The 25,602-nt window shown below is 39.3% G+C and overlaps 1 protein-coding gene and 1 non-coding gene across 9 annotated transcripts in view; one reads left to right on the forward strand and one right to left on the reverse strand.

The window, feature by feature from the left end:
• The window catches only part of SRPK2 (SRSF protein kinase 2), a 227,511-nt gene that overhangs the window by 69,047 nt on the left and 132,862 nt on the right, over window positions 1-25,602 (forward strand). For 2 of the 8 annotated variants that reach the window (XM_061197613.1, XM_061197615.1), the window contains one exon: window positions 25,496-25,559. The exons of the other annotated variants lie outside the window; for them this stretch is intronic. In XM_061197613.1, the coding sequence (XP_061053596.1) occupies window positions 25,522-25,559 (38 nt within the window). In that variant the 5' untranslated portion in view covers window positions 25,496-25,521. The remainder of the gene's footprint in view (window positions 1-25,495; window positions 25,560-25,602) is intronic. 8 annotated transcript variants of the gene reach the window in all.
• Window positions 17,915-18,021, reverse strand: LOC133097100 (U6 spliceosomal RNA). Its single transcript, XR_009701973.1, has one exon. It is a non-coding gene; the product is annotated as a U6 spliceosomal RNA (small nuclear RNA).

The following is a 25,602-nucleotide window of genomic DNA, read 5'->3' on the forward strand; positions in this document are numbered from 1 at the left end:
TTCCCCTACCTGGAAGAGGAGAATGACTCTTATCTGCATAACAAACCTTACTAAACAATCCTTATTTACTGTATCTCCTAGTCACCCTCTCACAACTCCTTCCTCTACACCCAGAAGCCCCAAACCCCCTTTCCTTTGTTTAGCCTTTTCATACTTTATCACCTTTTGTTAAGATGATATATAAGCCCCAAATTCTATCCATCTTTTTGAGTTACTCATCAGTGAGTTTTTCAGCATGTATTCTCATTCTATGGGTAAATAAACTTTTTTCTTCTATTAATCTGTCTTTTATCAGTTTGAGTTGCAGATCCCATTCACTGAATCTAAGAGGGTAGCGGAAGATTTTTTTTTCTCCTTAACATGTGCTTCATCTTCTTCCTTTTGGGTAATTCAGCACTCACTCTCCCATAAATTGTACAAAAGACAACTAGAATAACACAAGAATGAGCAAGAGAGCATATTTTATCTGGAAGAAGCTTTTTGTTTTTAAATGTTACTTCTCTAAAATGAACGAAATATTAATTCCTTTTCATGGTCTTTTATATACTACTGTGATAAAGTAACAGGCAACAGGAGTTTTGTTAAGTAAATGTCCATATCCTCTCCAAGGCTTTAAAATCCCAGAGAACATAGAAATTTATTAAAATAGGTACTTGAGCTAAAGCATTTTGAACAATAGTTATTTATTGCCACAGTGTAGATGCTTCTAGGATATAGACTGGAGTGATAGTTTATATTTTTCATTTAGGTCAGGGATCTCTTTTAGCTGTGTCTTAGTTTGGTTTTAAAATCATTCTAGGAAGGCTTTTAGTTTTTCTTTTAGCAAGGAGTGTGTGTTCCTAGTCTGTGGACATCTGTAGGCCTCACATAGCAATTGCTAACAGCAAGTTGAGGCTAGGGCAGTCCTGAGGTGCCCAGAATGGATTGCTCTATGTATCACTCTTCTCTAGATTCCTAGAGTCACAATAGTAAAAAGAAGAGGTAGACCAAATATTTTGGTTTTTCGGTTTATCAGTTTTTCTTACCATTAGTCATATTAGGATATTACCTAATGGGAAATGAAGGGCAAAGACAAAAGTCAGCTTCAAGTCTTTGAGTAAGACATTTCTATTTACTTTAGTATGCATACATGCATATCCTGCCTTGTTCCAAAAAGAATTTAATTTTCTGTAGTTTTTATGGTCTGAGTAAGACTTACTTAAACATACACTTAGCAGTCTCAAGTTGAAATGAATCTGGCTTCCAAATGGTGTGTACTTACTCCAGCAATCCTGCCATTGTACCACAAGGTCTTGTTACACCTTTAGGGTTTGAATATGCTCACTGGTCATAAATCTTTATCCTTTGATGTTAGAATCAATTTTTGGCCTTGGCTAAAAGTCATTGAGTGCCAAGCCTGGTGAATAACCTGGGTGGGCAATCTGGGTTGTTAGAGCTTTTGGTTTATTGTTTTTGACTCATGAACTGTGAGCCAGAATGGTTTCTGAGCCACAGTTAACTCCTTGTTACATCCAGCAGCGTTGAACAATGGGTCCAATTGACTCTTGGTCTTTGTGGGATGCTCCTACGCTAGCCGTGCCATTGAGATCAAATAAACAAGTTAACATTGTCCTCACTTGTGATTTTGATATGAATGTTTTCTTGGGTTTGGACTGTAACAAAGTTTTCATTTGCAAATTTCATGTTTTCAGGTTATAATGAAAACTTTTGTCGTTAGCTCTAGTAATTTTCTTAAAATGTCATTTCTAAAAGCTATTCGTGAAAGATCCAAAGTAGAGAACAGCTTGTAGCTTTGTCACTTAGTGAAAATGTTTGGAACAGTCTTCACCAACTTTATATTTATTTATTTGCCACTGTCTGCTCACCACCACCACCCCTCCCCCCATGCCAACTTTTCCTGTCTTCTGATTTTCCTGTGTAATCATTCAATTGGAAGAATCAGATTATTACTTTGACAGCATTTTATAGATGAGGAAAGAGACTTAACGGAAGATGAGACTTACTTAAATTTGAGGAATCACAGATACTAAGTCAAAATTCAAATCCGAATTTTCTGACTCTGAGGATTTCTTCAGTACATAATGCTGTCATGATGGAATCGGTTATACTTTCTTTAGTTTTCTTATAGTAATGCGAAAATTATGAGTTTCCCCCCTTTATTTCCATATATTTTTACTTGTGGATTTAATGGCACACAAAATTAAATGTTAATTTTTTTCTCAATGAGGTAGTTTAAAATTTTATATTGACATGGAGCTTATACATATATTCATCTCACCTGATTGTGTTTTGGCCTTGAAAATAATTGTTGCATATGAAAAAGTAACAGTACATTGCTCCGGTGCCTGTGCCTTTGTTGTTTGCCAGAAAATTAATTATATTTTATAGTCATATTTGTGTTTGTATTGAAACATTAGTTTGTTAACCATGTTAGTCATGACGATCATAATGTAGCTGTAACAGTCACACTTAAAAGTTTACTATGTAAAGGGCTTTCCTGGTGGCGCAGTGGTTAAGAATCTGCCTGCCAATGCAGGGAACACGGGTTCGAGCCCTGGTCCGGGGAGATCCCACATGCCGCAGAGCAACTAAGCCCGTGCACCACAACTACTGAGCCTGTGCTCTAGAGCCACCGAGTCCCAACTACTGCAGCCTGCGTGCCTAGAGCCTGTGCTCCACAAGAGAAGCCACTGCAGTGAAAGTCCACGCACCGCAACGAAGAGTAGCCCCTGCTCACTGCAACCAGAGAAAGCCTGCGCTCAGCAATGAAGACCCAACTCAGCCAAAAATAAATAAATAAATAAATTAAGAAAAAAAGTTTACTACGTAAAAGTATTTAGTGTTCTAATAGTTTGTCTTTTAAATTAATTTGTACATTAAAATTAGGTTGAAGCATAAAGAGTTTGTTAAATATTATATTTCATGTATGATGGTATCGTCATGTGCTTGTGAGTTGAAGGGATCATTTTTATTTTGGAAATGTTTTAGACCTGTATAAATGTTTGTGTTGTATTCTAAGTTTGGATTGGAGGTGCTTAGGTCACCTGCCACTGAATTCGTTCCCTGGGGAATGTGATACGGACAGTCACCTCGACGCCGCTGTTGGTGGCAGTTTCATTGGAAAGAGTGAGTGTTGGAGAGCAGTGGGTCCCCATATAAAAATTAGAATACTTGTGGGAAAGGGGGCTGGTTTTTACCAGGAGTTTCCTGTGACCTGTCACTGCCTGCTGATAAGAAAGAGTTTAATAGCTGTGCTCCAAGTTCTTATAAGCAAGTGTCACATTAAACTCTCTGCCACACACAAATGCTCAAAAGCTCAAAGGCTCAGTGGGAATATTTATGTGAAGGGTTGTGTGTTGGATGCCCATCCATCCTGTCATATTCTAAATTTTACGATTGTATTAAACTAAGCCATTTTGGTGACCCGCATTCCTGAAAGGCATTGTATCAAAATGGGTTATGCTTCTTGTGGGATGAAGGGGCCATTACATCTCTCCTGGTCCATGGTACAACATAAGAAAAGGTTAATATTTCTAATTTTTAAAAGTTCCTCTTTAAGGTAATCGTAGTGTACTGATTTTCCTTAACTAGAAATAGATAGGTTAGCTGTAGTGTTCTTTTAGGTTCTGATTTTTTTGGTAGGCTTTCAAAAATGACAGGGTAAAGGGTAATATCACAAAGAAATCATTAAGATTTAGTTAAATGGAAAAAATTATAGAACATCAGAGCACCAAATCTCATATTTTAAAGATCAGAAAACTGAGGCCTAACAAGTTTCAGCATCTTTCCCCAAAACTAACAAGGGCTTGGGATTCAACCCAGGTTTTATGACTCCAGGTTCAGTCCTGAGATTATTACTGCAATTATGGAGAGAAGATGCTTGATACTTAGGTTGTGGAAGGAGGAATAAGAGCTAGAAGAGAAGGGTGTACCCTTTGTCAGATGGTACAGGAGTTGGGAAGAATGATGATTGAGAGTTACCTCTTAATCTGGTATTGTTATCAGCAGCTTTTATTGCATGCCTGCTGTGTCAGGGGCCTTGTGTTTCAGTTCTTAGGAGTAGAGAGAGGAAGACCTTGACATCAAGGGCTTGTGGCCAACGGGAGAGAGAAGGGAAGATGAACCTTTGCAAAAATTAGAAGTGATAGGCATGATCAGATGTCACCTCTCAGGTCTCCTTCACCTCTAAGAATCTGTGATTCTTTTTTTTTTTTTTTTTTTTCTTTTCTTTTTTTGGCCTCGCCACGCAGTTTGTGGGATCTTAGTTCCCCAACCAGGGATTGAACCCGGGCCCTGGCAGTGAAAGCGTGGGGTTATAACCACTGGACCACTAGGGAATTCCCTAAGAATCTGTGATAGTTTTGCAAGATGCCAGTCTCTGGACTACTCTCCCAGGGTAGAAACTGTGGGCGTGTGTTTTGGCATGTGGGATAGGTGAGGTTTTCTTCAAAGTGTGAGATATGATAGAAGAAAGTGCTAGGGTTTCAGTTAAAGAAACTTTTATTTGTTCTGCAAATAATAAATGTAAAGCTTCAGAGTAATGAATGTAGATGCAGTTTTATCCAGTCAGCAGTTGACTTTATCTTTACAAGGTTTATTACTTTTCTTTATTCTTAATTTCTGAAAAGTTATTTTACCAATATCTTTTTTTTTTTTTTTTTTTCCAATATCTTTTTTTTGTTTTTTGGGGGCTGCGTTGGGTCTTTGTTGCTGCGCGCGGGCTTTCTCTAGCTGTGGCGAGCGGAGCCTGCACGTCATTGCGGTGCACGGGCTTCTCATTGCCGTGGCTTCTCTTGTTGCAGAGCACGGGCTTAGGTGCGCGGGCTTCAGTAGTTGAGGCGTGTGGGCTCAGTAGTTGTGGTGCATGGGCTTAGTTGCTCCGCGGCATGTGGGATCTTCCTGGATCAGGGCTTGAACCCGTGTCTCCTGCATTGGCAGGCAGATTCTTAACCAGTGCGCCATCAGGGAAGTCCCCCAATATCTTTTTCAAAATGGTTAATAAAATGTGAAATTCTTAAAACAGGAGTTTTATCCATCATCCTACTTATGGGGTATATGGAAAAGATTTCATTCAAAAAATGGTGTAGGTGAAGTGGAAATGTGTCTTTAATTTGTTTAACGTTTGCTTGATTTTTAAGTGTGTTTTTATCACACACATGTATTTCTTTTGCTTTTGTAAAAAATTTATGTATGAGAGAGTGGCATGGACATATGTACACTACCAAACGTAAAATAGATAGCTAATGGGAAGCAGCCGCATAGCACAGGGAGATCAGCTTGGTGCTTTGTGACCACCTAGGGGGGTGGGATAGGGAGGGTGGGAGGGAGACGCAAGAGGGAGGAAATATGGGGACATATGTATAGGTATAGCTGATTCACTTTGTTATAAAGCAGAAACTAACACACCATTGTAAAACAATTATACTCCAATAAAGATGTTACAAAAAAATTATGTAATGCTGTTCAAAATGTTGAGATGGGACGAAGCCTTTAGTTGAAGGGGCTTATGTGAAATTTGCACTTTACTTGGTAGTATCGTGCTCTCCCATCTGAACCCAGTAGTCACTCTTAAGAATGGTAAAGTCAACCTCTGGGGACAGTGAGAATAGTAGCCCCACCTCCACCTGTCCCTGCAGAAGAGGGACATTGGAGGAACAAGGGTCTCCGTTCCCGGGGCCTGCAGGAAAAGTCCTCAGGGGCAGCCAGTCCTGTTAGGGCAAGAAACAGTTCTTTTAGAGACTTGGCAGAGGATGTAGGGAATTGCTGAGGATTCTTAAGTTCCAGTGGGCATTGAGGAGGGGTCCCCGAGGGTTGGGCCAGGGGCTGGGAAAATAGGGCAGATTAGTGGTGCTGGTGATGTGAATAACCCGATCTCAGTGGGCTGAACAGGGTCTGCGAAGGTGGCAGTTCTAAGCTGAACAGGTGCTGTTGCTGGTTCCTTGGTGGTGATGAAAGGTGTGATGGAGGGCCAAGTGAAGGCCCCCTGAGGGAGGCAGGCTCTGTTGGGTGCCTTTGTCTCCTCTCTCTTCAGCTGGGCTGGTGGAGAGTCAGCTGGGGGAGGGGCAAGGGCGACTTCTAGGCTGGGGGTTGTTCTGAAGGCCTTTTTATTTGGTAATTTTGTTTGCTTTTTTAGGTGCAGAAACATTATTATACTGTAGTAGTGATTGGGTTGAGTTTTGTTGCTTTCTTGTTTAATGGGTTTTTTAGCTTTTTAGTCCCTTAAAACATCCTGCCCAAAATGCTAGCGTGCGGTAGTGTCTGCTATGAATACAAAGTGGTCAAGAAGAATTCCCTCCCCCCGAATAACTATTTCCTGAACAGGCCTTATTCTTTCACATCTTTGTATATTGCTTGTGTTATTTCCTCTTCCTAGAATGTTGTTCTCTGCCTGGTGAACTGCTGCTTAGTATAAATACCACCCCTCCTAGCTGTTAGCTGCTGAGTCCCTTCTCCTGCCATTGTGCGTGGACTTACTCTGTTTTCATACTGCTAACTATGTATTTTAGTGAGTTGATTATGTTGTGCTCTCTTATTTACTCTTACATCCCTACGCCAAATATAGGTGCTTAGAAAACATTTGTCAAATAAATACTGTGATAAGGGCCAGAACTTTGGATCAAGCTATGAAAATAAAAAAGTAATTGATACTTTGATGCACAATACACAAAAATTAACTCAAAATGGATTATAGGCTTAAATGTAAAACTACAGACTACTAGAAGAAAACAGGAAAATAATCTTTGTGACTTGAATTAGGCAAAAATTTCTTATATAGGATACGAAAAGCAAGGTTCATTAAAAAAAAAATTGGACTTCCATCAAAGTCTTCTGCTTTTTAAAAGATGCTCTTAAGATAACAAAAAGAGAAGTCACAAACTGACAGAAAATACTTGCAAATCACATATCTGATAAAGGGCTTTTATCCAGAATATATAAAGAACTTTGCAAACTCAGTTAAAGAATGGGCAAAAGAAAAAGACCCCAATTAAAAGGTGGATGAAAGATCTGACATTTTACTAAAGAAGGTATTTAGACAGGCATATAAAAGATGGTCCATTTTATCAGTCATTAGGGAAATGTAAATTACCACGAGATACTTCTACCCAGGTTCATAATGGTTCTTAACATAAAGAGAAACTGTGCCAAGTGCTGGAGAGGATGAGTAGCCACTCGACCCCTCACGTGTCAGACCATGCGACCCACTCCTGCGTTTTACCCAAATGAAGTAAAAACTTACATGTTTATACAGAAACATGCGTGCGAGTTTTATAGCAGCTTTTTTGTTTGTTTGTTTTTGGTTTTGTTACAAGTGCCAAAAACGGGGACTGTTCAGATTTCTCTCAACTGGTAAATGGATAAACCAACTGTGACACATTCCATGCAATGGAATATTGCTGAGCAATAAAAATAAATGAAACTGTTGCAACAAATGGATGGATCTAACATGTATTATGCATAGTGAAAGAAGCCAGATACAGAAGCACCCAGACTGTACAGTCTGTGTGTGTGTATTGGAGAGGGCAAGATGCTGGGAGCTGGGGGAGGGGAGGCTGGACGTAGAGCGGCCTGGGGGAATTGCTCTGGGCCATGGAACTCTTCTGTATCTTGTTTGTGGGGCTGGCTCCACAACTGTCTGTTTCTCACAGAACGCCTGCAGCACTGAACACTAAAGGGTGGATTTTACTGTATGTAAATTTTACCTTAATTAAAAACGAAAAGGAATTGTACAGATGATTTAGTAAAGGTTTTGTTGACTCTATTGAAGCTTGATAAAACTTTGCAGGCTTGGAGGTAATAACAGTTTGCCAGAATGTGATAATCTCTGAAGGCCCTTCAGGTGACTGCCGGCGAGGTCCTCTGTGTACCAAATCTTTTACAGCTGGGGCGGCAGGCCGGAGGGCGTTGGCACAGCTTGTGGATGAGATGGTCCCTCTGTCAGGGAAAGCCAGGGTCTTTTGAAAAATCCGCAAATGTTGAATAGGTCGACATTTAGTGAAGTTTATTGAGGAAAACGCAGCAAGACATAAATGCGTGCTCTGCACCCTACCTTGTGTTTCCAGCAGTTGTTACCACGGTGTGTGGTTTCTGCCAGTATGTTACTGAACTCTCTGTAAAACTAAAGATCTGTGATTGGCAGTTGGTTTGCTATTTCTAACAGTCCATTTGTTTTTATTTTTTATTTCTAAAATAAAATTGGTTTATTTCATTTTGATAGTTTTGTCACACTAGTGAGTTATTGTTCCTGAAGTTTCCCTAGAGTTTGCCCAGTGGATGAGGGAGGGGCTCAATAAGTATTCTTAGTCTGTACATTTTTTAAGTTAGTTTATGACACTTGAGCCCCACCATAAATGTTATTGTGCCCCCCCTGTAACTATTATGAGAAGCAGTATGTAGTAGTGGCTTCTGGAGCCAGGTTGCCTGGGTTTGTCTCTACCATTTGTTTACTAGCTGTGTGACCTCCGGCAAAGTTATTTACTTTCTCTACGCCTCTGTTTCCTCATCAGTAAACAAGGATGATAATTACAATACTGACTCCATGGAAGGTTTGTGTGGATGAAATGAGCTAATAAAGGGAAGGTCCTCACAACAGGTAACAGGCAGGGAGCTTGATATCAGTGTTAGCTGCTGTTATTATTGTTGTAGTTGTTGTTATTTTTATTCTGTGTCAGTGAGTAGCCGCATAAGCATTCCTTAAATGTTGAAATACGAGAATGACTATGATGCTGTTTCTCCTTTGCCTTCCTGAGAGTAGATTCAGTTCTGGTAAAGTCAGCTGACTTAAATCCTACTTTTTGTTCTTGTTTCCCTGAAATTCCTCTATCTTATATTTCATTGCATATTGGATTTTTAGTAAACATGCTTTATACATTTGGGATCTGCCTTCTAAGTACTCTTATATAAACTAATTGGAAATAATTTGTTACAACATGCCCTCTTCTGTGTTTAGTGGTACAACACTAGTTCATTGCCTTAAGAAATATGAGACAAAAGTAAATATCTCTTAAGTTAGAAGCCAGTAAATGTATCTCTTAAGTTAGTATCTCTTAAGTTAGAAGCAAGGGAATGTGGTTTTAAATTGAGATTTGGAAACCTTGTTAAATTTAGAGGACTGAATACTGTAAATCAGAAGAACATCAACTTGTTTGCTTCTCTGTGTACTTTGTCACCTTTGTAAAATTGTGTCTTTTATATAGAGAAGTGCTCTCAGCGCAAAGCTCTGTTTGTCAGAGTATTTTGAAGACGTTTGTCAGGAAGCACTTGTGGAATGGTTTGTGGAAATGGCTATGAGGTTTCAGAGTGTCCTCGTGCTCTTCAAATTCATTCTTCAGTAGGAAAAAATAAGACTAGTCTTTTAAGCTTGATGGTAGCAAACCAGTTTACTAGACTTTTCTATTTGTGGGGTTAAATTGAGTAGGGTTCATTAGAGGCACTTTAGAAAACCCTGAACTGATTTGCTAGCAGCGTGTATGTCCTCTGTACTGAGAATTTGAGGTAACTCTTGCAGTCCCTCTTACTACCTTGAGTGAGGCGCTTTCCCCGTGGACCCTGAACCATAACTCTCCGTTTCCCCTTCCCAGCGCCTGGTAATCTCTGCTCTATTTTCTGTGTCTCTTAATTTGCTTATTCTAGGTATTTCATGTAAGTGGAATTATATAGTATTTGTCCTTCTGTGTCTGGCTTGCTTCACTTAGCATGTTTTGAAGGTTCATGCATGTTGTAGCGTGTGTCCAAATTTCATTCTTTTTTTACAGCTGAATAATATTCCATGAATCCAATAATATAATTTAATAATATGTTTAACCCAGCATATCCAAAATAGTATCATATCAACATGTAATCTGCATAAAAGTATTAATGAAATATTTTTCATTCTGTTTTGTGCTAAGCATCTGTTCAGATTTGCCGCATTTCAAGTGCTTGGTAGCTAACGGTGGCTAGTGACTGCTGCACTGGGCAGCGTAGGTCTAGATAAGGGAAGGATTACTTAAGATTGTTAAGCAGCACAAACTTTTTTTAAAAGAAGAATATTTGCTGAAACACAGTATTAGAGATTTTAGTCATCAGCTGTAGAAAAAAAGGGTTTTACAAAAATGATGGAGATCCAGGCATAGCTCTTCCTTTGTTTCAGATCTCACACAACATAGGAACCTTTAGAGGAAGAAACATTTCACTGTGAATTTTTTTTTCACCAGAACCTCTGGTGAGAAAACCTAAGGAACTCTTGACAGGATTTTTTATTTGATTCACACCGTCCTAAATACAGTGCCGGTAAACATTAGGTAATTAACATTTTGAGTAGAAAAATTTGAATAATGAGTTGAACTGGAACAGAAATTTGCAGTGGGTGCTGTAGGGCTTGATGAAAACTCTTACCCAAACTGGAATTTTTCCTTTGCATTCCCATTTTTTGAACTCTGGGGTTTGGGCCTGATGTATGTCAATCACGTACTCTTCTAACTTCTTGGGCTGTCAGGAAGTAGGAGCACACGTGAAGACTGGAGGTTCCCCCCGGCAGCCCTTTTGGATGTGGCTCTCTTGTGTGCTACATCCCCTGAAGGGATTGGATTAGGTGTGCATCGTGACCCCAGTGCAGGTGGTCCAGCATCTTGTGGATGGGGTAGCCTGGCTAGAAAAAGATGAATTGGAATGGTGTAATCCCTACCTCAGGAATTTGGATTTCTGAAAGTGAGAGATTAGGTCAGTTTGGGAGTGTCAGTATATTACTGTAGATAAAAATAGCATTGACTTTAGAGTTTTATAGACCTAGGGCCAAGTTCTGTGTCAGCCACTTAATAAGCTGGGTGACTTTAGACATGTTACCTTATATTTTAGGATTTTCCCCTCCTTTACTCATCTATAGAATAGAGCTGATGTTTGTATCTACCTCATAGTGTTTTTATGAAGATACATATGTAATCCCTGTCAAATTGCCATCATAATACAAAGCAAGGGTTAATGTTGCCATTGTAATACAGAGGAGCCTGGCATACTTTTATATTCCACGTGCAAGCCACAGTTACAGAGCTTACCACTTGGAAAAGTACAAAGCATATGTTCAAAGAGAAGCTGATGTACTGTGGCAGTGGGACCCTTGAAAGAGAGCAGGACTGGAACTGTTTATGAGCATTGATGTAGGACTCAGACATTCAATTGTTATAGATAGTTAAAGGAAAACTTTATGTACATTGTGAGAAACTACCTACCGATAGTTTTCTCAGCAGGTTAGAATGAGCCAATTAGAAGGGTGCATATATAGTGACATATGGCAGACTGTATGGGACAACACAGAAAAGCAATAAGTAAAAAGCACTGTCTTAATCTGGAGCCCTCGGTGCAGAAGCAGACCTTCAGCTACCTTTCAGAGGCCCTGAGAATATGGGTGTAGTGCCTAAAATGAAAGGCTTTGAGGTAGCCAAGAAACTTTGTATTATCCTCAGTGTGAATGTTTCAGTCCAGAATGGTTTAAATGAGGTAAGGAATCTTTCAACTGTGAACACATGGCTGTCAAGAATCACTCATTCAGGGACTTCCCTGGTGGTTCAGTGGTAAAGAATCCACCTTGCAATGCAGGGGATGTGGGTTCGATCCCTGGTCAGGGAACTAAGGTCCCACATGCCGGGGGGCGACTAAGCCCGAGTGCCACGACTACTGAGCTTGCACGCCTTAAGTAGAACCGGCGTACCGCAAACTACAGAGCCCACGTGCCCTGGAGCCTGTGCGCCACAACTAGAGAAGAGAAAACCCGCATGCCACAACTGGAGAGAAGCCCACGCACCACCATGAAGAGCCCTCATGCCGCATCTAAGACCCAGCACAGCCAAAAATAAATTAAATAAATAAATAATAAATCTTAAAAAAAAAAAAAAAATCACTTATTCCTCGAAGCCCTGGTAGCTGAGGTTTACCTCTATTTCAGAGGAATAAATAAGAGAATATGTGATGAGAGCAATGGAAAAAACTAAGAGGTGACTAGGCAGTAATTTTAGGATGCACAGTGTTCCACTTTTGCCCTGGCACATTTTTCATTAATTATTCTGGTTAAAAACATTTTTTAAAGTTGTGATATCTTTCATGCATGTATTATATGAATTATGAATGTTAAGTTTAGGGAACAGTAAAATAGGCATCTGGATATACCCACACCCTAACTCAAGAAATAGAATGCTATCAGTCCAAATAATACCCCCTGCTGCCACATCTTGTAGTCTCAGTCCAAATTTCAGACTGAGTTAGACTTCAGAAAAAGGTGGGTAAACAGACAAGTTAAAATACTTTGGTAGGTATATTTCAGTGGAAACTGAGGAACTATTTTGTTATTAAAATGGATAATTACGTGACTGGAAGGGAGTTATTTTTCAAAGAAAAAAGCAGGAGTAGAATTTCTTAACTCTGTTCTTGAGCCATTTTACACTGACCTCTGTATTGCTGTGGTTCTTTTGTGGAAAGTGCTTCTTGCTTTGTAATTGCACTGGCACTTGACGCTAGCTTCTTGAGCACATGCCTTCCTCCTTTGCATGGTCTAACAAAAGCACCTAATAATTCAGATGGCTCTACTTAAAATTTTTTGTTTTTATCTTAAACTGTCATGTATGGGATTCTGTTTTTCTACAGCAGTAGTGTATCTTTCATAAGCATGCCTTCTCCGTTAGTTGAGACTTGCTCATTTGGGGCTTGCTAAATTAATTACCTATATTTTTAGATAGGTTGTTTTTTTAATTCACCAGTTTATTTCAGCACTTTTATTTTGTTTTAAGGGCTGTTCATGACAAAATTAGAAGGAGCAGACTGAATTTAGTTTTTAAAGCTAGTTTTAAATGACCAATTTTGTACAACCTCCATGAGATTCCCTTTCTTATGATAGAACAGTGTCAGAATAATTCAGCTGTTCTTTTTTTTCCCCTTCAGTATAACACTCTCACAATTCCAACAGAACATTGCTTTGACCTTGATTAAACTGTGAATTTTATTTGAAAGAGAAAATTGGCATTTTGCAGGCTATTTATAATGGTGTGATGGCAGTCTTTTTGTAGACTCTCCGTTTGAAAGCCATGTAACTACAAAAGGGATCTATTTTATTTTATTTATTTTTTAAAATGTTCTCCTTTGTATTATTTTAAAGTTTTACTGTTTTGCCTTTAAATTTAGATCTGAAATCCACCTGAAATTATTTTTAAAATATTAATTAATTAATTATTGACTGCGCTGGGTCTTTGTTGCGGCATGCAGACTCTCAGTTGTGGCATGCATGCGGGATCTATTTCCCCAACCAGGGATTGAACCTGGCCCGCTGCATTGGGAGCGTGGAGTCTTACCCAGTGGACCACCAGGAAAGTACTGAAAGGGATTTATTTTAAATGGATATCCTTTGGTAACAGTTAACATTATTTAAGAAAATTATTTTTAATTACGCAGGTAATACCTATAAAAAATCCAAGTGCAGGTAATGGTAAAATCCCCCCGACTGCCATTCCTTATTCCACGTCCCATCTCCAGAAGTGAGGAAGAACTTTTTTTTTTGGCTGCATTGGGTCTTCATTGCTGCGCGCGGGCTTTCTCTAGTTGCGGCGAGTGGGGGCTACTCTTTGTTGAGGTGCGCGGGCTTCTCCTTGCGTTGGCTTCTCTTGTTGAGGAGCACGGGCTCTAGGCGCACAGGCTTCAGTAGTTGTGGCTCGCGGGCTCTAGAGCACAAGGCTCAGTAGTTGTGGCACATGGGCTTTGTTGCTCCGCGGCATGTGGGATCTTCCCGGACCGGGGCTCGAACGCGTGTCCCCTGCATTGACAGGCAGACTCTTAACCACTGTGCCACCAGGGAAGCCCCTCTGTAATGTTTTAAAAATTCATCCATGAGGTAGCATGTATCAGTACTTCATTTTCTTTATGTATGGATATACCACATTTTGTTTATCCATTCATCAATTAATGGGCATATGGGTTGTTTCCACTTCTTGGATATTATGAATAATGCCATTTCGAACACTTGTGTACAGGTTTTATGTGAACAGTATAAACATGTTTTCTCTTGGGTTTATAACGAGGAGTGGAATTGTTGGGTCATATGGTAACTCTTGGTTTAACTTTCTGAAGGACTGCCAGATTGTTTTCCAAAGCAAAGGTACCATTTTACATTCTCACCAGCCATGCACGAAGGTTCCAAATTCTCCGTATCCTCGCTAACACTTGTTATTGTTTTTTATGATTATAGCCATCCTGGTGGCTATAAAGTGGCATTTCATTGTTGTTTCTATTTGCATTTCCCTAATGACAAATAATGGTGAGCATCTTTTCATGTGCTTATTGGCCATTTGTATTTCTTCTTTCAAAAAATGTCTATTTAAATGCTTGGCCCAATTTTAAATTGGGTTGTTGTTTTTTTTAAATTGCCAAGTTGTAAGAGTTGTTTATATATTCTGGATGCTAGTCCCTTATCAGTTACATGATTTGCAAATATTTACTCCCATTCTGTGGATTGTCCTTTTGTTTTCTTGATAGTATTCTTTGATGCACAAAAGTTTTTAATTCTTTTTTTTTTTTTGGTTTCCCAGTGCGTATAAAAGTTATATTTATACTATACTGTAGTCTATTAAGTATGCAACAATATTATGTCTAAACAAATGTATATATCTTAATTAAAAAATGCTTTATTGCTAAAAATACCAACCATCATCTGAGCCTTCAGCAAGTCATAATCTTTTTTCTTTTTAATAAATTTATTTATTTTTGGCTGCATTAGGTCTTTGTTGCTGCACGCGGGCTTTCATTAGTTGCCTCTAGCGGGGGCTACTCTTCGCTGTGGTGCACAGGCTTCTCATTGCAGTGGCTTCTCTTGTTGCGGAGCACGGGCTCTAGGCGTGCGGACTTAAGTAGTTGTGGCACGTGGGCTCAGTAGTTGTGGCACACGGGCTCTACAGTGCAGGCTCAGTAGTTGTGGTGCATGGGCTTTGTTGCTCCGCGACATGTGGAATCTTCCCGGACTAGGGCTCGAACCCGTGTCCCCTGCATTGGCAGGCGGATTCTTAACCACTGCGCCACCAGGGAAGCCCCAATCTTTTTTCTAGTAGAAGATTCTGCATCAGTGTTGATGGCTGCTGACTGTTCAGGGTGGTGGCTGCTGAAGGTTGGGAAGGCTACGGCAATTTCTTAAAATAAGACAACAATGAAGTTTGCCACAATGATTGACTCTTCCTTTCACTAATGATTTCTCTGTAGCATGCATTTTACCCATAGTGGAACTTTTTTCAAAATTTGAGTCAATCCTTTCAAACCCTGCTGCTGCTTTATCAACTAAGTTTATGCCATATTCTAAATCCTTTGTTGTCATTTCAACAGTCTTATACAGCATCTTCACCAGGAGTAGATTCCATCTCAAGGAACCACTTTCTTTCCTCATTCATAAGAAGCAACTCCTCATCCATGAAAGTCTTCTCATGAGATGGCAGCCATTCAGTCACATCTTCAGGCTCTACTTCTAACTCTCGTTTCTCCTGCTGTTTCTACCACACCTGCAGTTGCTTCTTCCATTGAAATCTTGAACCCCTCAAAGTCATTCATAAAGGTTGGAGTCCATTTCTTCTAAACTCCTGTTAATGTTGATATTTTGGCCTCTTCCCTGGAAAATCATGAATGTTCTTAATGGCATTTAATATTGTGAGTCCTTTCCAGAGGTTTACAGTTTACTTTGTCCAGATCCATTGGAGGAATCACTATCTATGGCAGCTATAGTCTTATGAAATGTTTTTTTTTTTTTAACATCTTTATTGGAGAATAATTGCTTTACAATGTTGTGTTAGTTTCTGCTGTATAACAAAGTGAATCAGCTATATGCATACATATATCCTCCTATCCCCTCCCTCTTGCGTCTCCCTCCCACCCTCCCTATCCCACCCCTCTAGGTGGTCACAAAACACCAAGCTGATCTCCCTGTGCTATGCAGCTACTTCCCACTAGCTAGCTATTTTACGTTTGGTAGTGTGTATATGTCAGTGCTACTCTCTCACTTCGTCCCAGCTTACCCTTCCCCCTCCCCGTGTCCTCAAGTCCATTCTCTACGTCTGCGTCTTTATTCCTGTCCTGCCCCTAGGTTCATCAGAACCATTTTTTTTTTTAGATTCCATATATATGTGTTAGCATACGGTATTAGTTTTTCTCTTTCTGACTTAGTTCACTCTGTATGACAGACTCCAGGTCCATCCACCTCACTGCAAATAACCCAATTTCGTTTCTTTTTATGGCTGAATAATATTCCATTGTATATATGTGCCACATCTTCTTTATCCATTCATCTATCGATGGACACTTAAGTTGCTTCCACGTCCTGGCTATTGTAAGTAGAGCTGCAGTGAACATTGTGGTATATGACTCTTTTTGAATTATGGTTTTCTCCGGGTATATGCCCAGGAGTGGGATTGCTGGGTCGTATGGTAGTTCTATTTTTAGTTTTTTAAGGAACCTCCATACTGTTCTTCATCGTGGCTGTATCAATTTACATTCCCACCAACAGTGCAAGAGGGTTCCCTTTTCTCTACACCCTCTCCAGCATTTTTTTTTAATTTATTTTTTAAAAAAATTTTTGGATTTTATTTTATTTTTTATACAGCAGGTTCTTATTAGTTATCCATTTTATACATATTAGTGTATACATGTCAATCCCAATCGCCCAATTCATCCCACCACCACCACCACCCACCCCGCCGCTTTTCCCCCTTGGTGTCCATACGTTTGTTCTCTACATCTGTGTCTCAATTTCTGCCCTGCAAACCGGTTCATCTGTACCATTTTTCTAGGTTCCACGTATATGCGTTAATATACGATATTTGTTTTTCTCTTTCTGATTTACTTCAGTCTGTATGACAGTCTCTATATCCATCCACGTCTCAACAAATGACCCAATTTCGTTCCTTTTTATGGCTGAGTAATAATTCCATTGTATATATGTACCACATCTTTATCCATTCATCTGTCGATGGGCATTTAGGTTGCTTCCATGACCTGGCTATTGTAAATAGTGCTGCAGTGAACCTTGGGGTGCATGTGTCTTTTTGAATTATGGTTTTCTCTGGGTATATGCCCAGTAGTGGGATTGCTGGATCATATGGTAATTCTATTTTTATTTTTTTAAGGAACCTCCATACTGTTCTCCATAGTGGCTGTATCAATTTACATTCCCACCAACTGCAGGAGGGTTCCCTTTTCTCCACACCCTCTCCAGCATTTGTTGTTTGTAGATTTTTTGATGATGGCCATTCTGACCGGCATGAGGTGATACCTCATTGTAGTTTTGATTTGCATTTCTCTAATGATTAGTGATGTTGAGCATCCTTTCATGTGTTTGTTGGCAATCTGTATATCTTCTTTAGAGAAACGTCTGTTTAGGTCTTCTGCCTATTTTTGGATTGGGTTGTTTGTTTTTGTTTTTGTTTTTAAAATAAATTTATTTATTTATTTATTTTTGGCTGTGTTGGGTCTTCGTTGCTGCGCATGAGCTTTCTTTAGTTGCGGTGAGCGGGGGCTACTCTTCGTTGTGGTGCGCTGGCTTCTCATTGTCGTGGCTTCTCTTGTTGCGGAGCACGGGCTCTAAGCATGCGGGCTTCAGTAGTTGTGGCACGTGGGCTCAGTAGTTGTGGCTTGCGGGCTCTAGAGCTCAGGCTCAGTAGTTGTGGCACACGGGCTTAGTTGCTCCGCGGCATGTGGGATCTTCCTGGACCAGGGCTCGAACCCGTGTCCCCTGCATTGGCAGGCGGATTCTTAACCACTGCGCCATCAGGGAAGCCCAGGTTGTTTGTTTTTTTGATATTGAGCTGCATGAGCTGTTTGTATATTTTGGAGATTAATCCTTTGTCAGTTGCTCCGTTTGCAAATCTTTTCTCCCATTCTGAGGGTTGTCTTTTCGTCTTGTTTATGGTTTCCTTTGCTGTGAAAAAATATGGAATGCTTCACGAATTTGCGTGTCATCCTTGCACAGGGGCCATGCTAATCTTCTCTGTATCGTTCCAATTTTAGTATATGTGCTGCTTAAGTGAGTACAAAAGTTTTTAATTCTTACGTTCAATGCATCTATTTATTCTTCTGTTTTTTGTGCTTTTGGTGTCATATTTAAGAAACTCTAACCTAATCCAAAATCAAGGTTTACACCTATATTTCCTTTTAAAAGTTTTATACTTTCAGCCTTTATATTTAGGTCTTTGATCCAGTTTGAATTAATATTTTGTATATGGTGTGAGACAGGAATCCAACTTTATTCTTTTGCATGTGGACATCCAGTTTTGAGCACCATCTTTTGAAGAGACTGTCTTTCCCCATTGAATGGCCTTGGCACTCTTGTCAAAAATCAGTTGACTGTAATGTGAGGCTTTATTTCTGCACTCTAATTCTATTGCATTGATCTCTATGTCTATCTTTATGCCAGTTCCCCACTGTTTTGATTACTGTAGCTTTGTAGTAAGTTTTGAAATCTATGTGTGAGTCTTGCAACTTTGTTCTACTTTTTTAAAGATTGTTTTGCCTATTCAGGGTCCCTTGACATTTCCATATGAATTTTAGGGTCAGCTTGTCGATTTCTGCAAAAAAAGGCGGTTGGAATTTTGATAGGGATTGTATGACTCTGTAGATCAATTTGAGGAATATTGCCATCTTAACAATAGTAAATCTTCCAATCCATGAACGCAGGATGTCTTTCCAATTATTTGGGTCTTTAACTTTTTTCAACAGTGTTTTGTAGTTTTCAGTGTACAAGTCTCTCACCTTGGTTGGATTTATTCCTAAGTATTTTATTGTTTTTGATGCTATTCTAAGTGGAGTTGTTTAGCCCTGGAATCTTGAGAAAATTTCTTAAACTTTCAAAGCTTCAGTTTCTATGCATGTAAAATGGAAATATTGAGTACCTACCTTCTCCAATTGTTGTGAAGATTAAATGAGTTAATTCATATAAGGGGCTTGAATAAGCTAGATGGTTCAAGCTAAATGTTAAATATTAGACTGTGAACTCTCTAAGGGAAGGAATTTTGCCTTACATATTTTTGTGACATATTTTTTCTTCCCCCTGCTCAGGTAACACCTAGCTCAGTACCTGTTCTTACTGAAGGAATATAGAAGGGTGGAAAAATTGGACTATATCACATAAATTTCAGTTCCTAAGTTTGAAAGTTAATGTTGGTTAGGAGTTGGGGACACTAATTCCTCCTTATACGCACATATTTTGATATGGCTTGTTTCCTTACACATATAAATAAACCTTCCACAATAATTTTGTCACCTCTTAAGACAGTCAGTTTTCTTTTTAAGATGGTTGAGTGGGCCTTGACTTCTTTGGTGAACCCACAGTTCTTTTTTAAAATTTTTATTTATTTATTTATTTATTTATTTATGGCTGTGTTGGGTCTTCGTTTCTGTGCGAGGGCTTTCTATAGCTGCGGCAAGCGGGGGCCACTCTTCATCGCGGTGCGCGGGCCTTCTCACTATCACCGCCTCTCCCGTTGCGGAGCACAGGCTCTAGACGCACAGGCTCAGCAATTGTGGCTCACGGGCCCAGTTGCTCCGCGGCATGTGGGATCCTCCCAGACCAGGGCTCAAACCCGTGTCCCCTGCATTGGCAGGCAGACTCTCAACCACTGCGCCACCAGGGGAGCCCAGAACCCACAGTTCTTTATGTGCCAAAATTGTAAATGAAATTAAACGGTCTTAATTTAGGACATTGTAAGTCATAATTTTAGAGAACCGAGTAGTTTCAGTTGTATATTAATATCTAGTACGAAAAACTATCTTTAGGTTAGCATTATAAAAATACTTCCTTTTTCTGATTACTATTCTCTGATGTAATTTCTAAAATTCATATATTGTACCAGTAAAATATACAAGTGATAATTATTTTGTAAGTATAAAATAGAGAAATTTTTAAAACTTGACTTCATGGTGAATAGAGCATTGGCTCTCACCCTGAGTATAACAGCTCAGTTATCTAAGAACTTGTGTTACTTCTTCTGTCTCCCCAACAGAGCGAGGGTTAAGAGTGCCTTTGTTCTGTTTAGTGGCTAGATTAACTATTAATGATACTCTGCTGTGGTGAGAAACCTGTAGACAGTTTTCAGGGATTAATTTCATTACACTTCATTGCTAATAGAAGGCATTGATGGTGAGGCTAATAGAAATAGGAATTTATTTAAACATTCATATTTTCACACTTTAATGCAGTTTTGTATTTGTTTCTGAAATTCCTCAACATAAAAATAACGAAGTAACGGTAACAAGTACTGTGTGATGAACTTAAAGTTTTATGGTGCTCCATACAGCGTTAGGATGGATGATCCGGGGTCTTGGCCTGGTGCAGACACAACCCTAGCATTGGTCTCTTTTCTCTGCCTTCTTGCTTGGTGGCTTCCAGGGGGGTGGGTGAGAAGGGGAATCCCAATTTTAGGGGATTGACCCACTTTCCTTACTAGGATTTGGAAATCAATAACAAGTCTTTCCTTTTAAACTAGCATTTCTTTTGGGTTATAAGTTGCACTCAGAATAATAATTTTAAAACTGACAGAAGGAAAACATTTTCTTTAGTAAGTGAAGTTTCTTGTAAGTGGCAGCATTAGCTACCTTGAAAGTTTTAAGCCGGAAACCTAACCAGCCTGAGACCACCTCCTTCTTCTTCTCCTCCAATCCCCCACCAATTCCCCCCCACCCCAGCCTGCCCCATTGTAGAGTTTGGAGCATACATATTGTTGTTGGTTGGCATTGTGCTGTGTTCAGGAACATAAAGTAATACTGTTTTGGAATTACAGCGGGAGGAAAAGACTGCTTTTAAGGAAGGCGGGTGAAATTGAGACTTTATTTTGAAAAATAAAATCAGATTTTAGAAGTAAGCTTATTTTATTTAACAAAAGTTCAAGTTGTAGTTGAAAAATATGTACTGAGTTTACTGAGTTTTAGAAGGAAGAATGTATCAAGTGTTGATTGTTTCTGACATACATATTCGTATTAAGTTTTATATACAGTTGATCCCTGTGGGTTCTGAATCCGTGGATACTGAGGGCTGACTGTACTACCTCATTTATATAAGGGACTTGAGCATTCGTGGATTTTGTTATCAGCATTGGGTAGGGGGTGGGGTGGGAGTCCTGGAACCAATCAGCCCCCCCCCACCGCCCCATGAATACCAGGGGGTGACTGTAATAATATGACTGGATATCTTTTAAGTAGTAATACAATTGTAATGTTGGATATTTTTGCAGACTATTTAAGAGTATTATTATTTTCCCCCGTTAGTCTCTCATAATCAAATAATTATCATTCCTGAGACACTTAGCATATTATTGTCCTTGTTGATTACTCTTAACAATTACTAACCTTCTTAACTCCTTTCTATATTGTCATTTGTCAGTGGGTTTGCCTGGGATTCTAACATTTCTTTAGTACTGTCCGTCAACTTTGTCTAAAGTTCCATCCTTTGTTGCAGATTTGCAGTGTTCACTTTGCTCTGGACTTGCATTTTGTTTGAATTGTTGGGCTGTATGGCCATCAGTGAGAGACTGAGCAGAGAAGGCATTTGATGGGTGGGGGTAGAGGCTGGTGAAAATCAGGGACAGTTGTTTGAATGGTCAGTTTATCAATGGGCATTTTTTTGCACAATTTTTGCTTTTCTGTGCATTCTCATCACAAAGAAAACTTGAATAATGAATGCTGGGATAGCAGGGACTCCTTTTTAGGCTAGACTGATCTTCAGGATGTTGGGAGCAGTTAATCATTGATCTTCCTAGATGTCTCAGAGAGCTTGCTTTACTCCTGTCCCTTTATGAAGAGTCTCTTTTGTGTCAGTCTCTTGAATTTTGAGTCAGGACCTCAATACTTGGTCCCAGATGGTAGTATCATGGATTGACACCTGAGCAGGAAAAGTGTCTGCAGGCCCTCTTGCAAGCTTAAACAGGAGCCCCTTGAAGATACTCACTTAAGATGAGAGAAGGCCATAAGTATGCATTCCAAGGCAGTAGAATCTGTGAACGTGTGAAGTAAAGAGGAGAAGTAGTTACTAGTTGGTAGCGAAGGGAGAAATGGAATTAGGGTCAGAGATTTTGACCGCCAGGATGGGGAAAGGTTAAGGTGGAGAACAATCCCTCGGAGCATTTGTTATTGTAACTGGGTTTCAAGAGCTGCCCCGTCTTCTGAACAAGATTCTGGTTCTGAGGCCTACTGAGGCATTTTTTTTTTCCTCCTCTTAACTTCTAGATGTATTCTTGCTGTATTATCCTGTCACCTGAAGTAACCTGAGCACATACCTGTTTCTTGTAGCCTGAAATGGCTCCAAATTTGCCAAGTGAGAGGAAATTTAGTAAATCTGTTAGAATAACACCGATGTTAAAAGGATGTAGGTCTACGAATTTAGGTAGAACTGTTTGCCCAATTATGATGCCTTATTTAATTTCCACGTCATAAAAGTAAGCGTCCTTTGTGAGCTCATGCTTGGTGTTTAGTGATCTTAAAGGACGTGGAAGCGGATCCTCTGCATGGGAGCCCTGTGTTACGCTTCTGCTGCTGTTGCTGTTAGGATTCTAGGTGGATTCGGGACGGCCCAGTTTCTCTTCTAGGGTCTGAATCTTTGAAGCACCTCCTTTACTGGATTATGTTTTGGTAGTAGTTATTGTTCACCACTATTCCTTGTCAGGGTTCTTAGAGATTGGTTCAACTGTGGACCCTAAGTGTTCCAGGAGTCTTCAAACTCATGTTATTGAGTAGAAAATGAAGTATTAGAGATAGTAGGTACTACTTGCTTATTAATTTGTGAAATAAGGAAATGTGAGTTTAACAGGAAAACCGTAATTCGTAAAGGAAAAAACTGGTGGGATTAATTGCAGAAAAATAAAGTATAGGGTCCTGGATACTGTGAAATATCCAGTGTAGATATAGAAAAACAACTAATTTGGGGGACATATTTGCAGTGTGTGTAAGAGAGCATCCTACGTGTGGTCATGGTAGTGGATGACTCAGGTGATCAGAGGTTCAGGACGCTATTGGGGAGCCCAAGGCCCTTAACCAAGGGTGTTTGGAATCATATTGACATGAACATCAAAGCCCCCCAGGACTGTGGCGTTCATCGTGGTAGAATGAACATGGGGAGTAATCAGACCCATGGCTGGTATTGATAAGGATTAGATAGGAGTGTAGAGGGAATGCATGGCCCTCAGTGGATACAGTGTTAACTTGGTATTTGTGAACATTCCTGAACCTTTCAGTCCTTCTGGAGCTATAAACAGATCTGAAGGTTTGAAGAAAATGTGAAAATCATGTTGGAAACCTTTCCATGAATTATTTGAAACCTTTTTGGTTTGTAGCTTCCAAAGTCACCAGCCAGAAAATGGTTTAGAGCTTTAACTTTTCATTCTAATATATGTAAGACGGGCATATACTTCATTAGAGCTATGCAGTTTAATCTTGGGGACTTTCAGCTTAAGTGCACAGATATTATAGAACTACACTGAAGTGTGAACTTTCTGTCTTTTTGGAATGAAAAATTGCCACAGTGAAGAAGAATTCAAGTGTCACCTCATTCCTGAAGTGGCTAGTTGATAAACCGAGAATAATTCCTCTAGAAAGGAAGGCTGAGACACAGGTTAAAGTTTAATTTCCACATATAATAATATCAATACTATGGTGATAAAAAAGTGAATGTTAAGGTTGGTAGTAAGAAGGAGAAGGTGGATTAAGACTATAGAAAAGCTCTTTAAAATGGGACAGACCTACTATACCTCGTTAGGTCATTCAACAAATATTTATTTAGGATCCCATCCTTTGCTAGGCAGTGAGGGCTTATTACTACGTGCCAAGCACAACACTACGTGCCTTTCATGGGTTATGTCATTCAATCCTTACAACAGCCCTTCATGTAGAATTATTATCCCCATTTTATAGGAGAGGAGATAGAGGCTTAGAGAGTTTATTTCCCCAAGGTCATATGGCTGTTAAAAATGATGGAGAAGCCTGCTTTCAAATCCTAGGCTGCTTGGCGGCGGATCCTGGAGCCTGAGTTCTTAAATGCCATGCTCTTTTTAAACGGGGCGTTACTGAGCATTCACTATGGCACCAGGTGCCAGGCTCTGTAATCCACGTAAGACTCCTCAAGGTAAGTTTCATTATCATCATCTCAATTTCACCGCTGTGCTATGTGCTCTCCCTAGTGGTAGTTTAGCTATAGCCTGTGGTAGATTCTATGCTCTCATTAGATATTCATGCCAGCTTTATAATGCCCATTGGATGAAGTTGTTAGCTTAAACAATTTGGAAAAACTCATATTTTAACAACACTGAGAGAATATTTCTGTACAGGCCCATTGTATTTTATGCAACTAATTATTTTCCTTTTTCCTTTACATTTCATATTCCTTGGATTTCTAGAATTAAGATTCTTAAAAATTAAAATTCGTTTTACCCTTTAAAAAAAAACCCAAACTACTGAGGTCTACTTTGAAATCCTGAGACTGCCTATAGATTTAGTGGGATTGTGTTTTATTTTTGGTATGTGAATTTTTAAGATTTTGAATAGGAAAACACATTTACAAATAGGAAAACAGCTTTATATGTAAAATAGGCTAGATAATAGGACCACATCAGTTTTATTCATGTAAAATTATGTGCTTTATATTAATGGTTTATATTTTAAAGGAAATGTGTTAGGTTTTTTTTCCTTCTCTTTTTCCTCTTTTATTTTTACCTCACCTTCCCTTTTTGTCTATAATCTTTTTTTTCCGAATCAGTGTCAGCAATGATCTTTTAATTAAATTGAATTGGCGCTTATATTTCCATTGTAGATAGCGTTGTCAGTCCTCTCCTAAAAGGACAAGTATATTATCTGCTTGGTAACTGGGTGTTGCTGTTCACTTGTGCTGTACTGCGAAGGAGGAGGGGAAAATTAAGGTGTAAAACAGAAGTGTTTTTCTAAAGGAGTTAGGGAGTAGATATAAATGTATCTTTAAAGACAATCAATAAATTATAACAGATTAAAATATTTTTAGTCTAAAAATTGGGATTCTGGTTTAATATTTCATTCTTAAGTGATAAAAACGATTCACTGAGCCATATTTTTCAGGGCTGGTGAAATAGAAGTAGCCAAGGGTTGCCTATCTGTTTATTACAGTCTGTAACTTTATTACCCAGACTTCTCAAATTATCTGGTATGTTCAATCCAGTTGTTAGCATTTTTGGTTTGTATTTTAATTTGCTGCATTTAAAAATCTTCCTATAGAGCCATGCTAGTTCTACCTTAAAAAAAGAAAACACCCCTCTGCTTGAAAGAAATGGTACTTCCTGCTTTCATAAACAGTCATGTGCATAGTTTAGCAAGGCCTGATGCCTCTGGAGCTTTTTCCCTTTATAGCACCATTGAATCCCAGTCCTAACAGAAGTACTGCGAATCTTGTGGCCTCATTTTGAACAAAAGGGATTAGAGAAGAAAAATCTCTTGATATAAGGCTTGAAAGCAAGGGCAGGCAATCTTGGTTGTGAATATTTTCTGATTTTTCCAGAAATCAAGCAGAAGATTGAGCTGCTGATGTCAGTTAACTCTGAGAAGTCGTCCTCTTCAGAAAGGTACAGCTACATCTCTTGCATGAACAATTAATGGTGTAGCATT

Source organism: Eubalaena glacialis, chromosome 8, assembly GCF_028564815.1.
Source record: "Eubalaena glacialis isolate mEubGla1 chromosome 8, mEubGla1.1.hap2.+ XY, whole genome shotgun sequence".
Lineage (NCBI taxonomy): Eukaryota > Metazoa > Chordata > Mammalia > Artiodactyla > Balaenidae > Eubalaena > Eubalaena glacialis.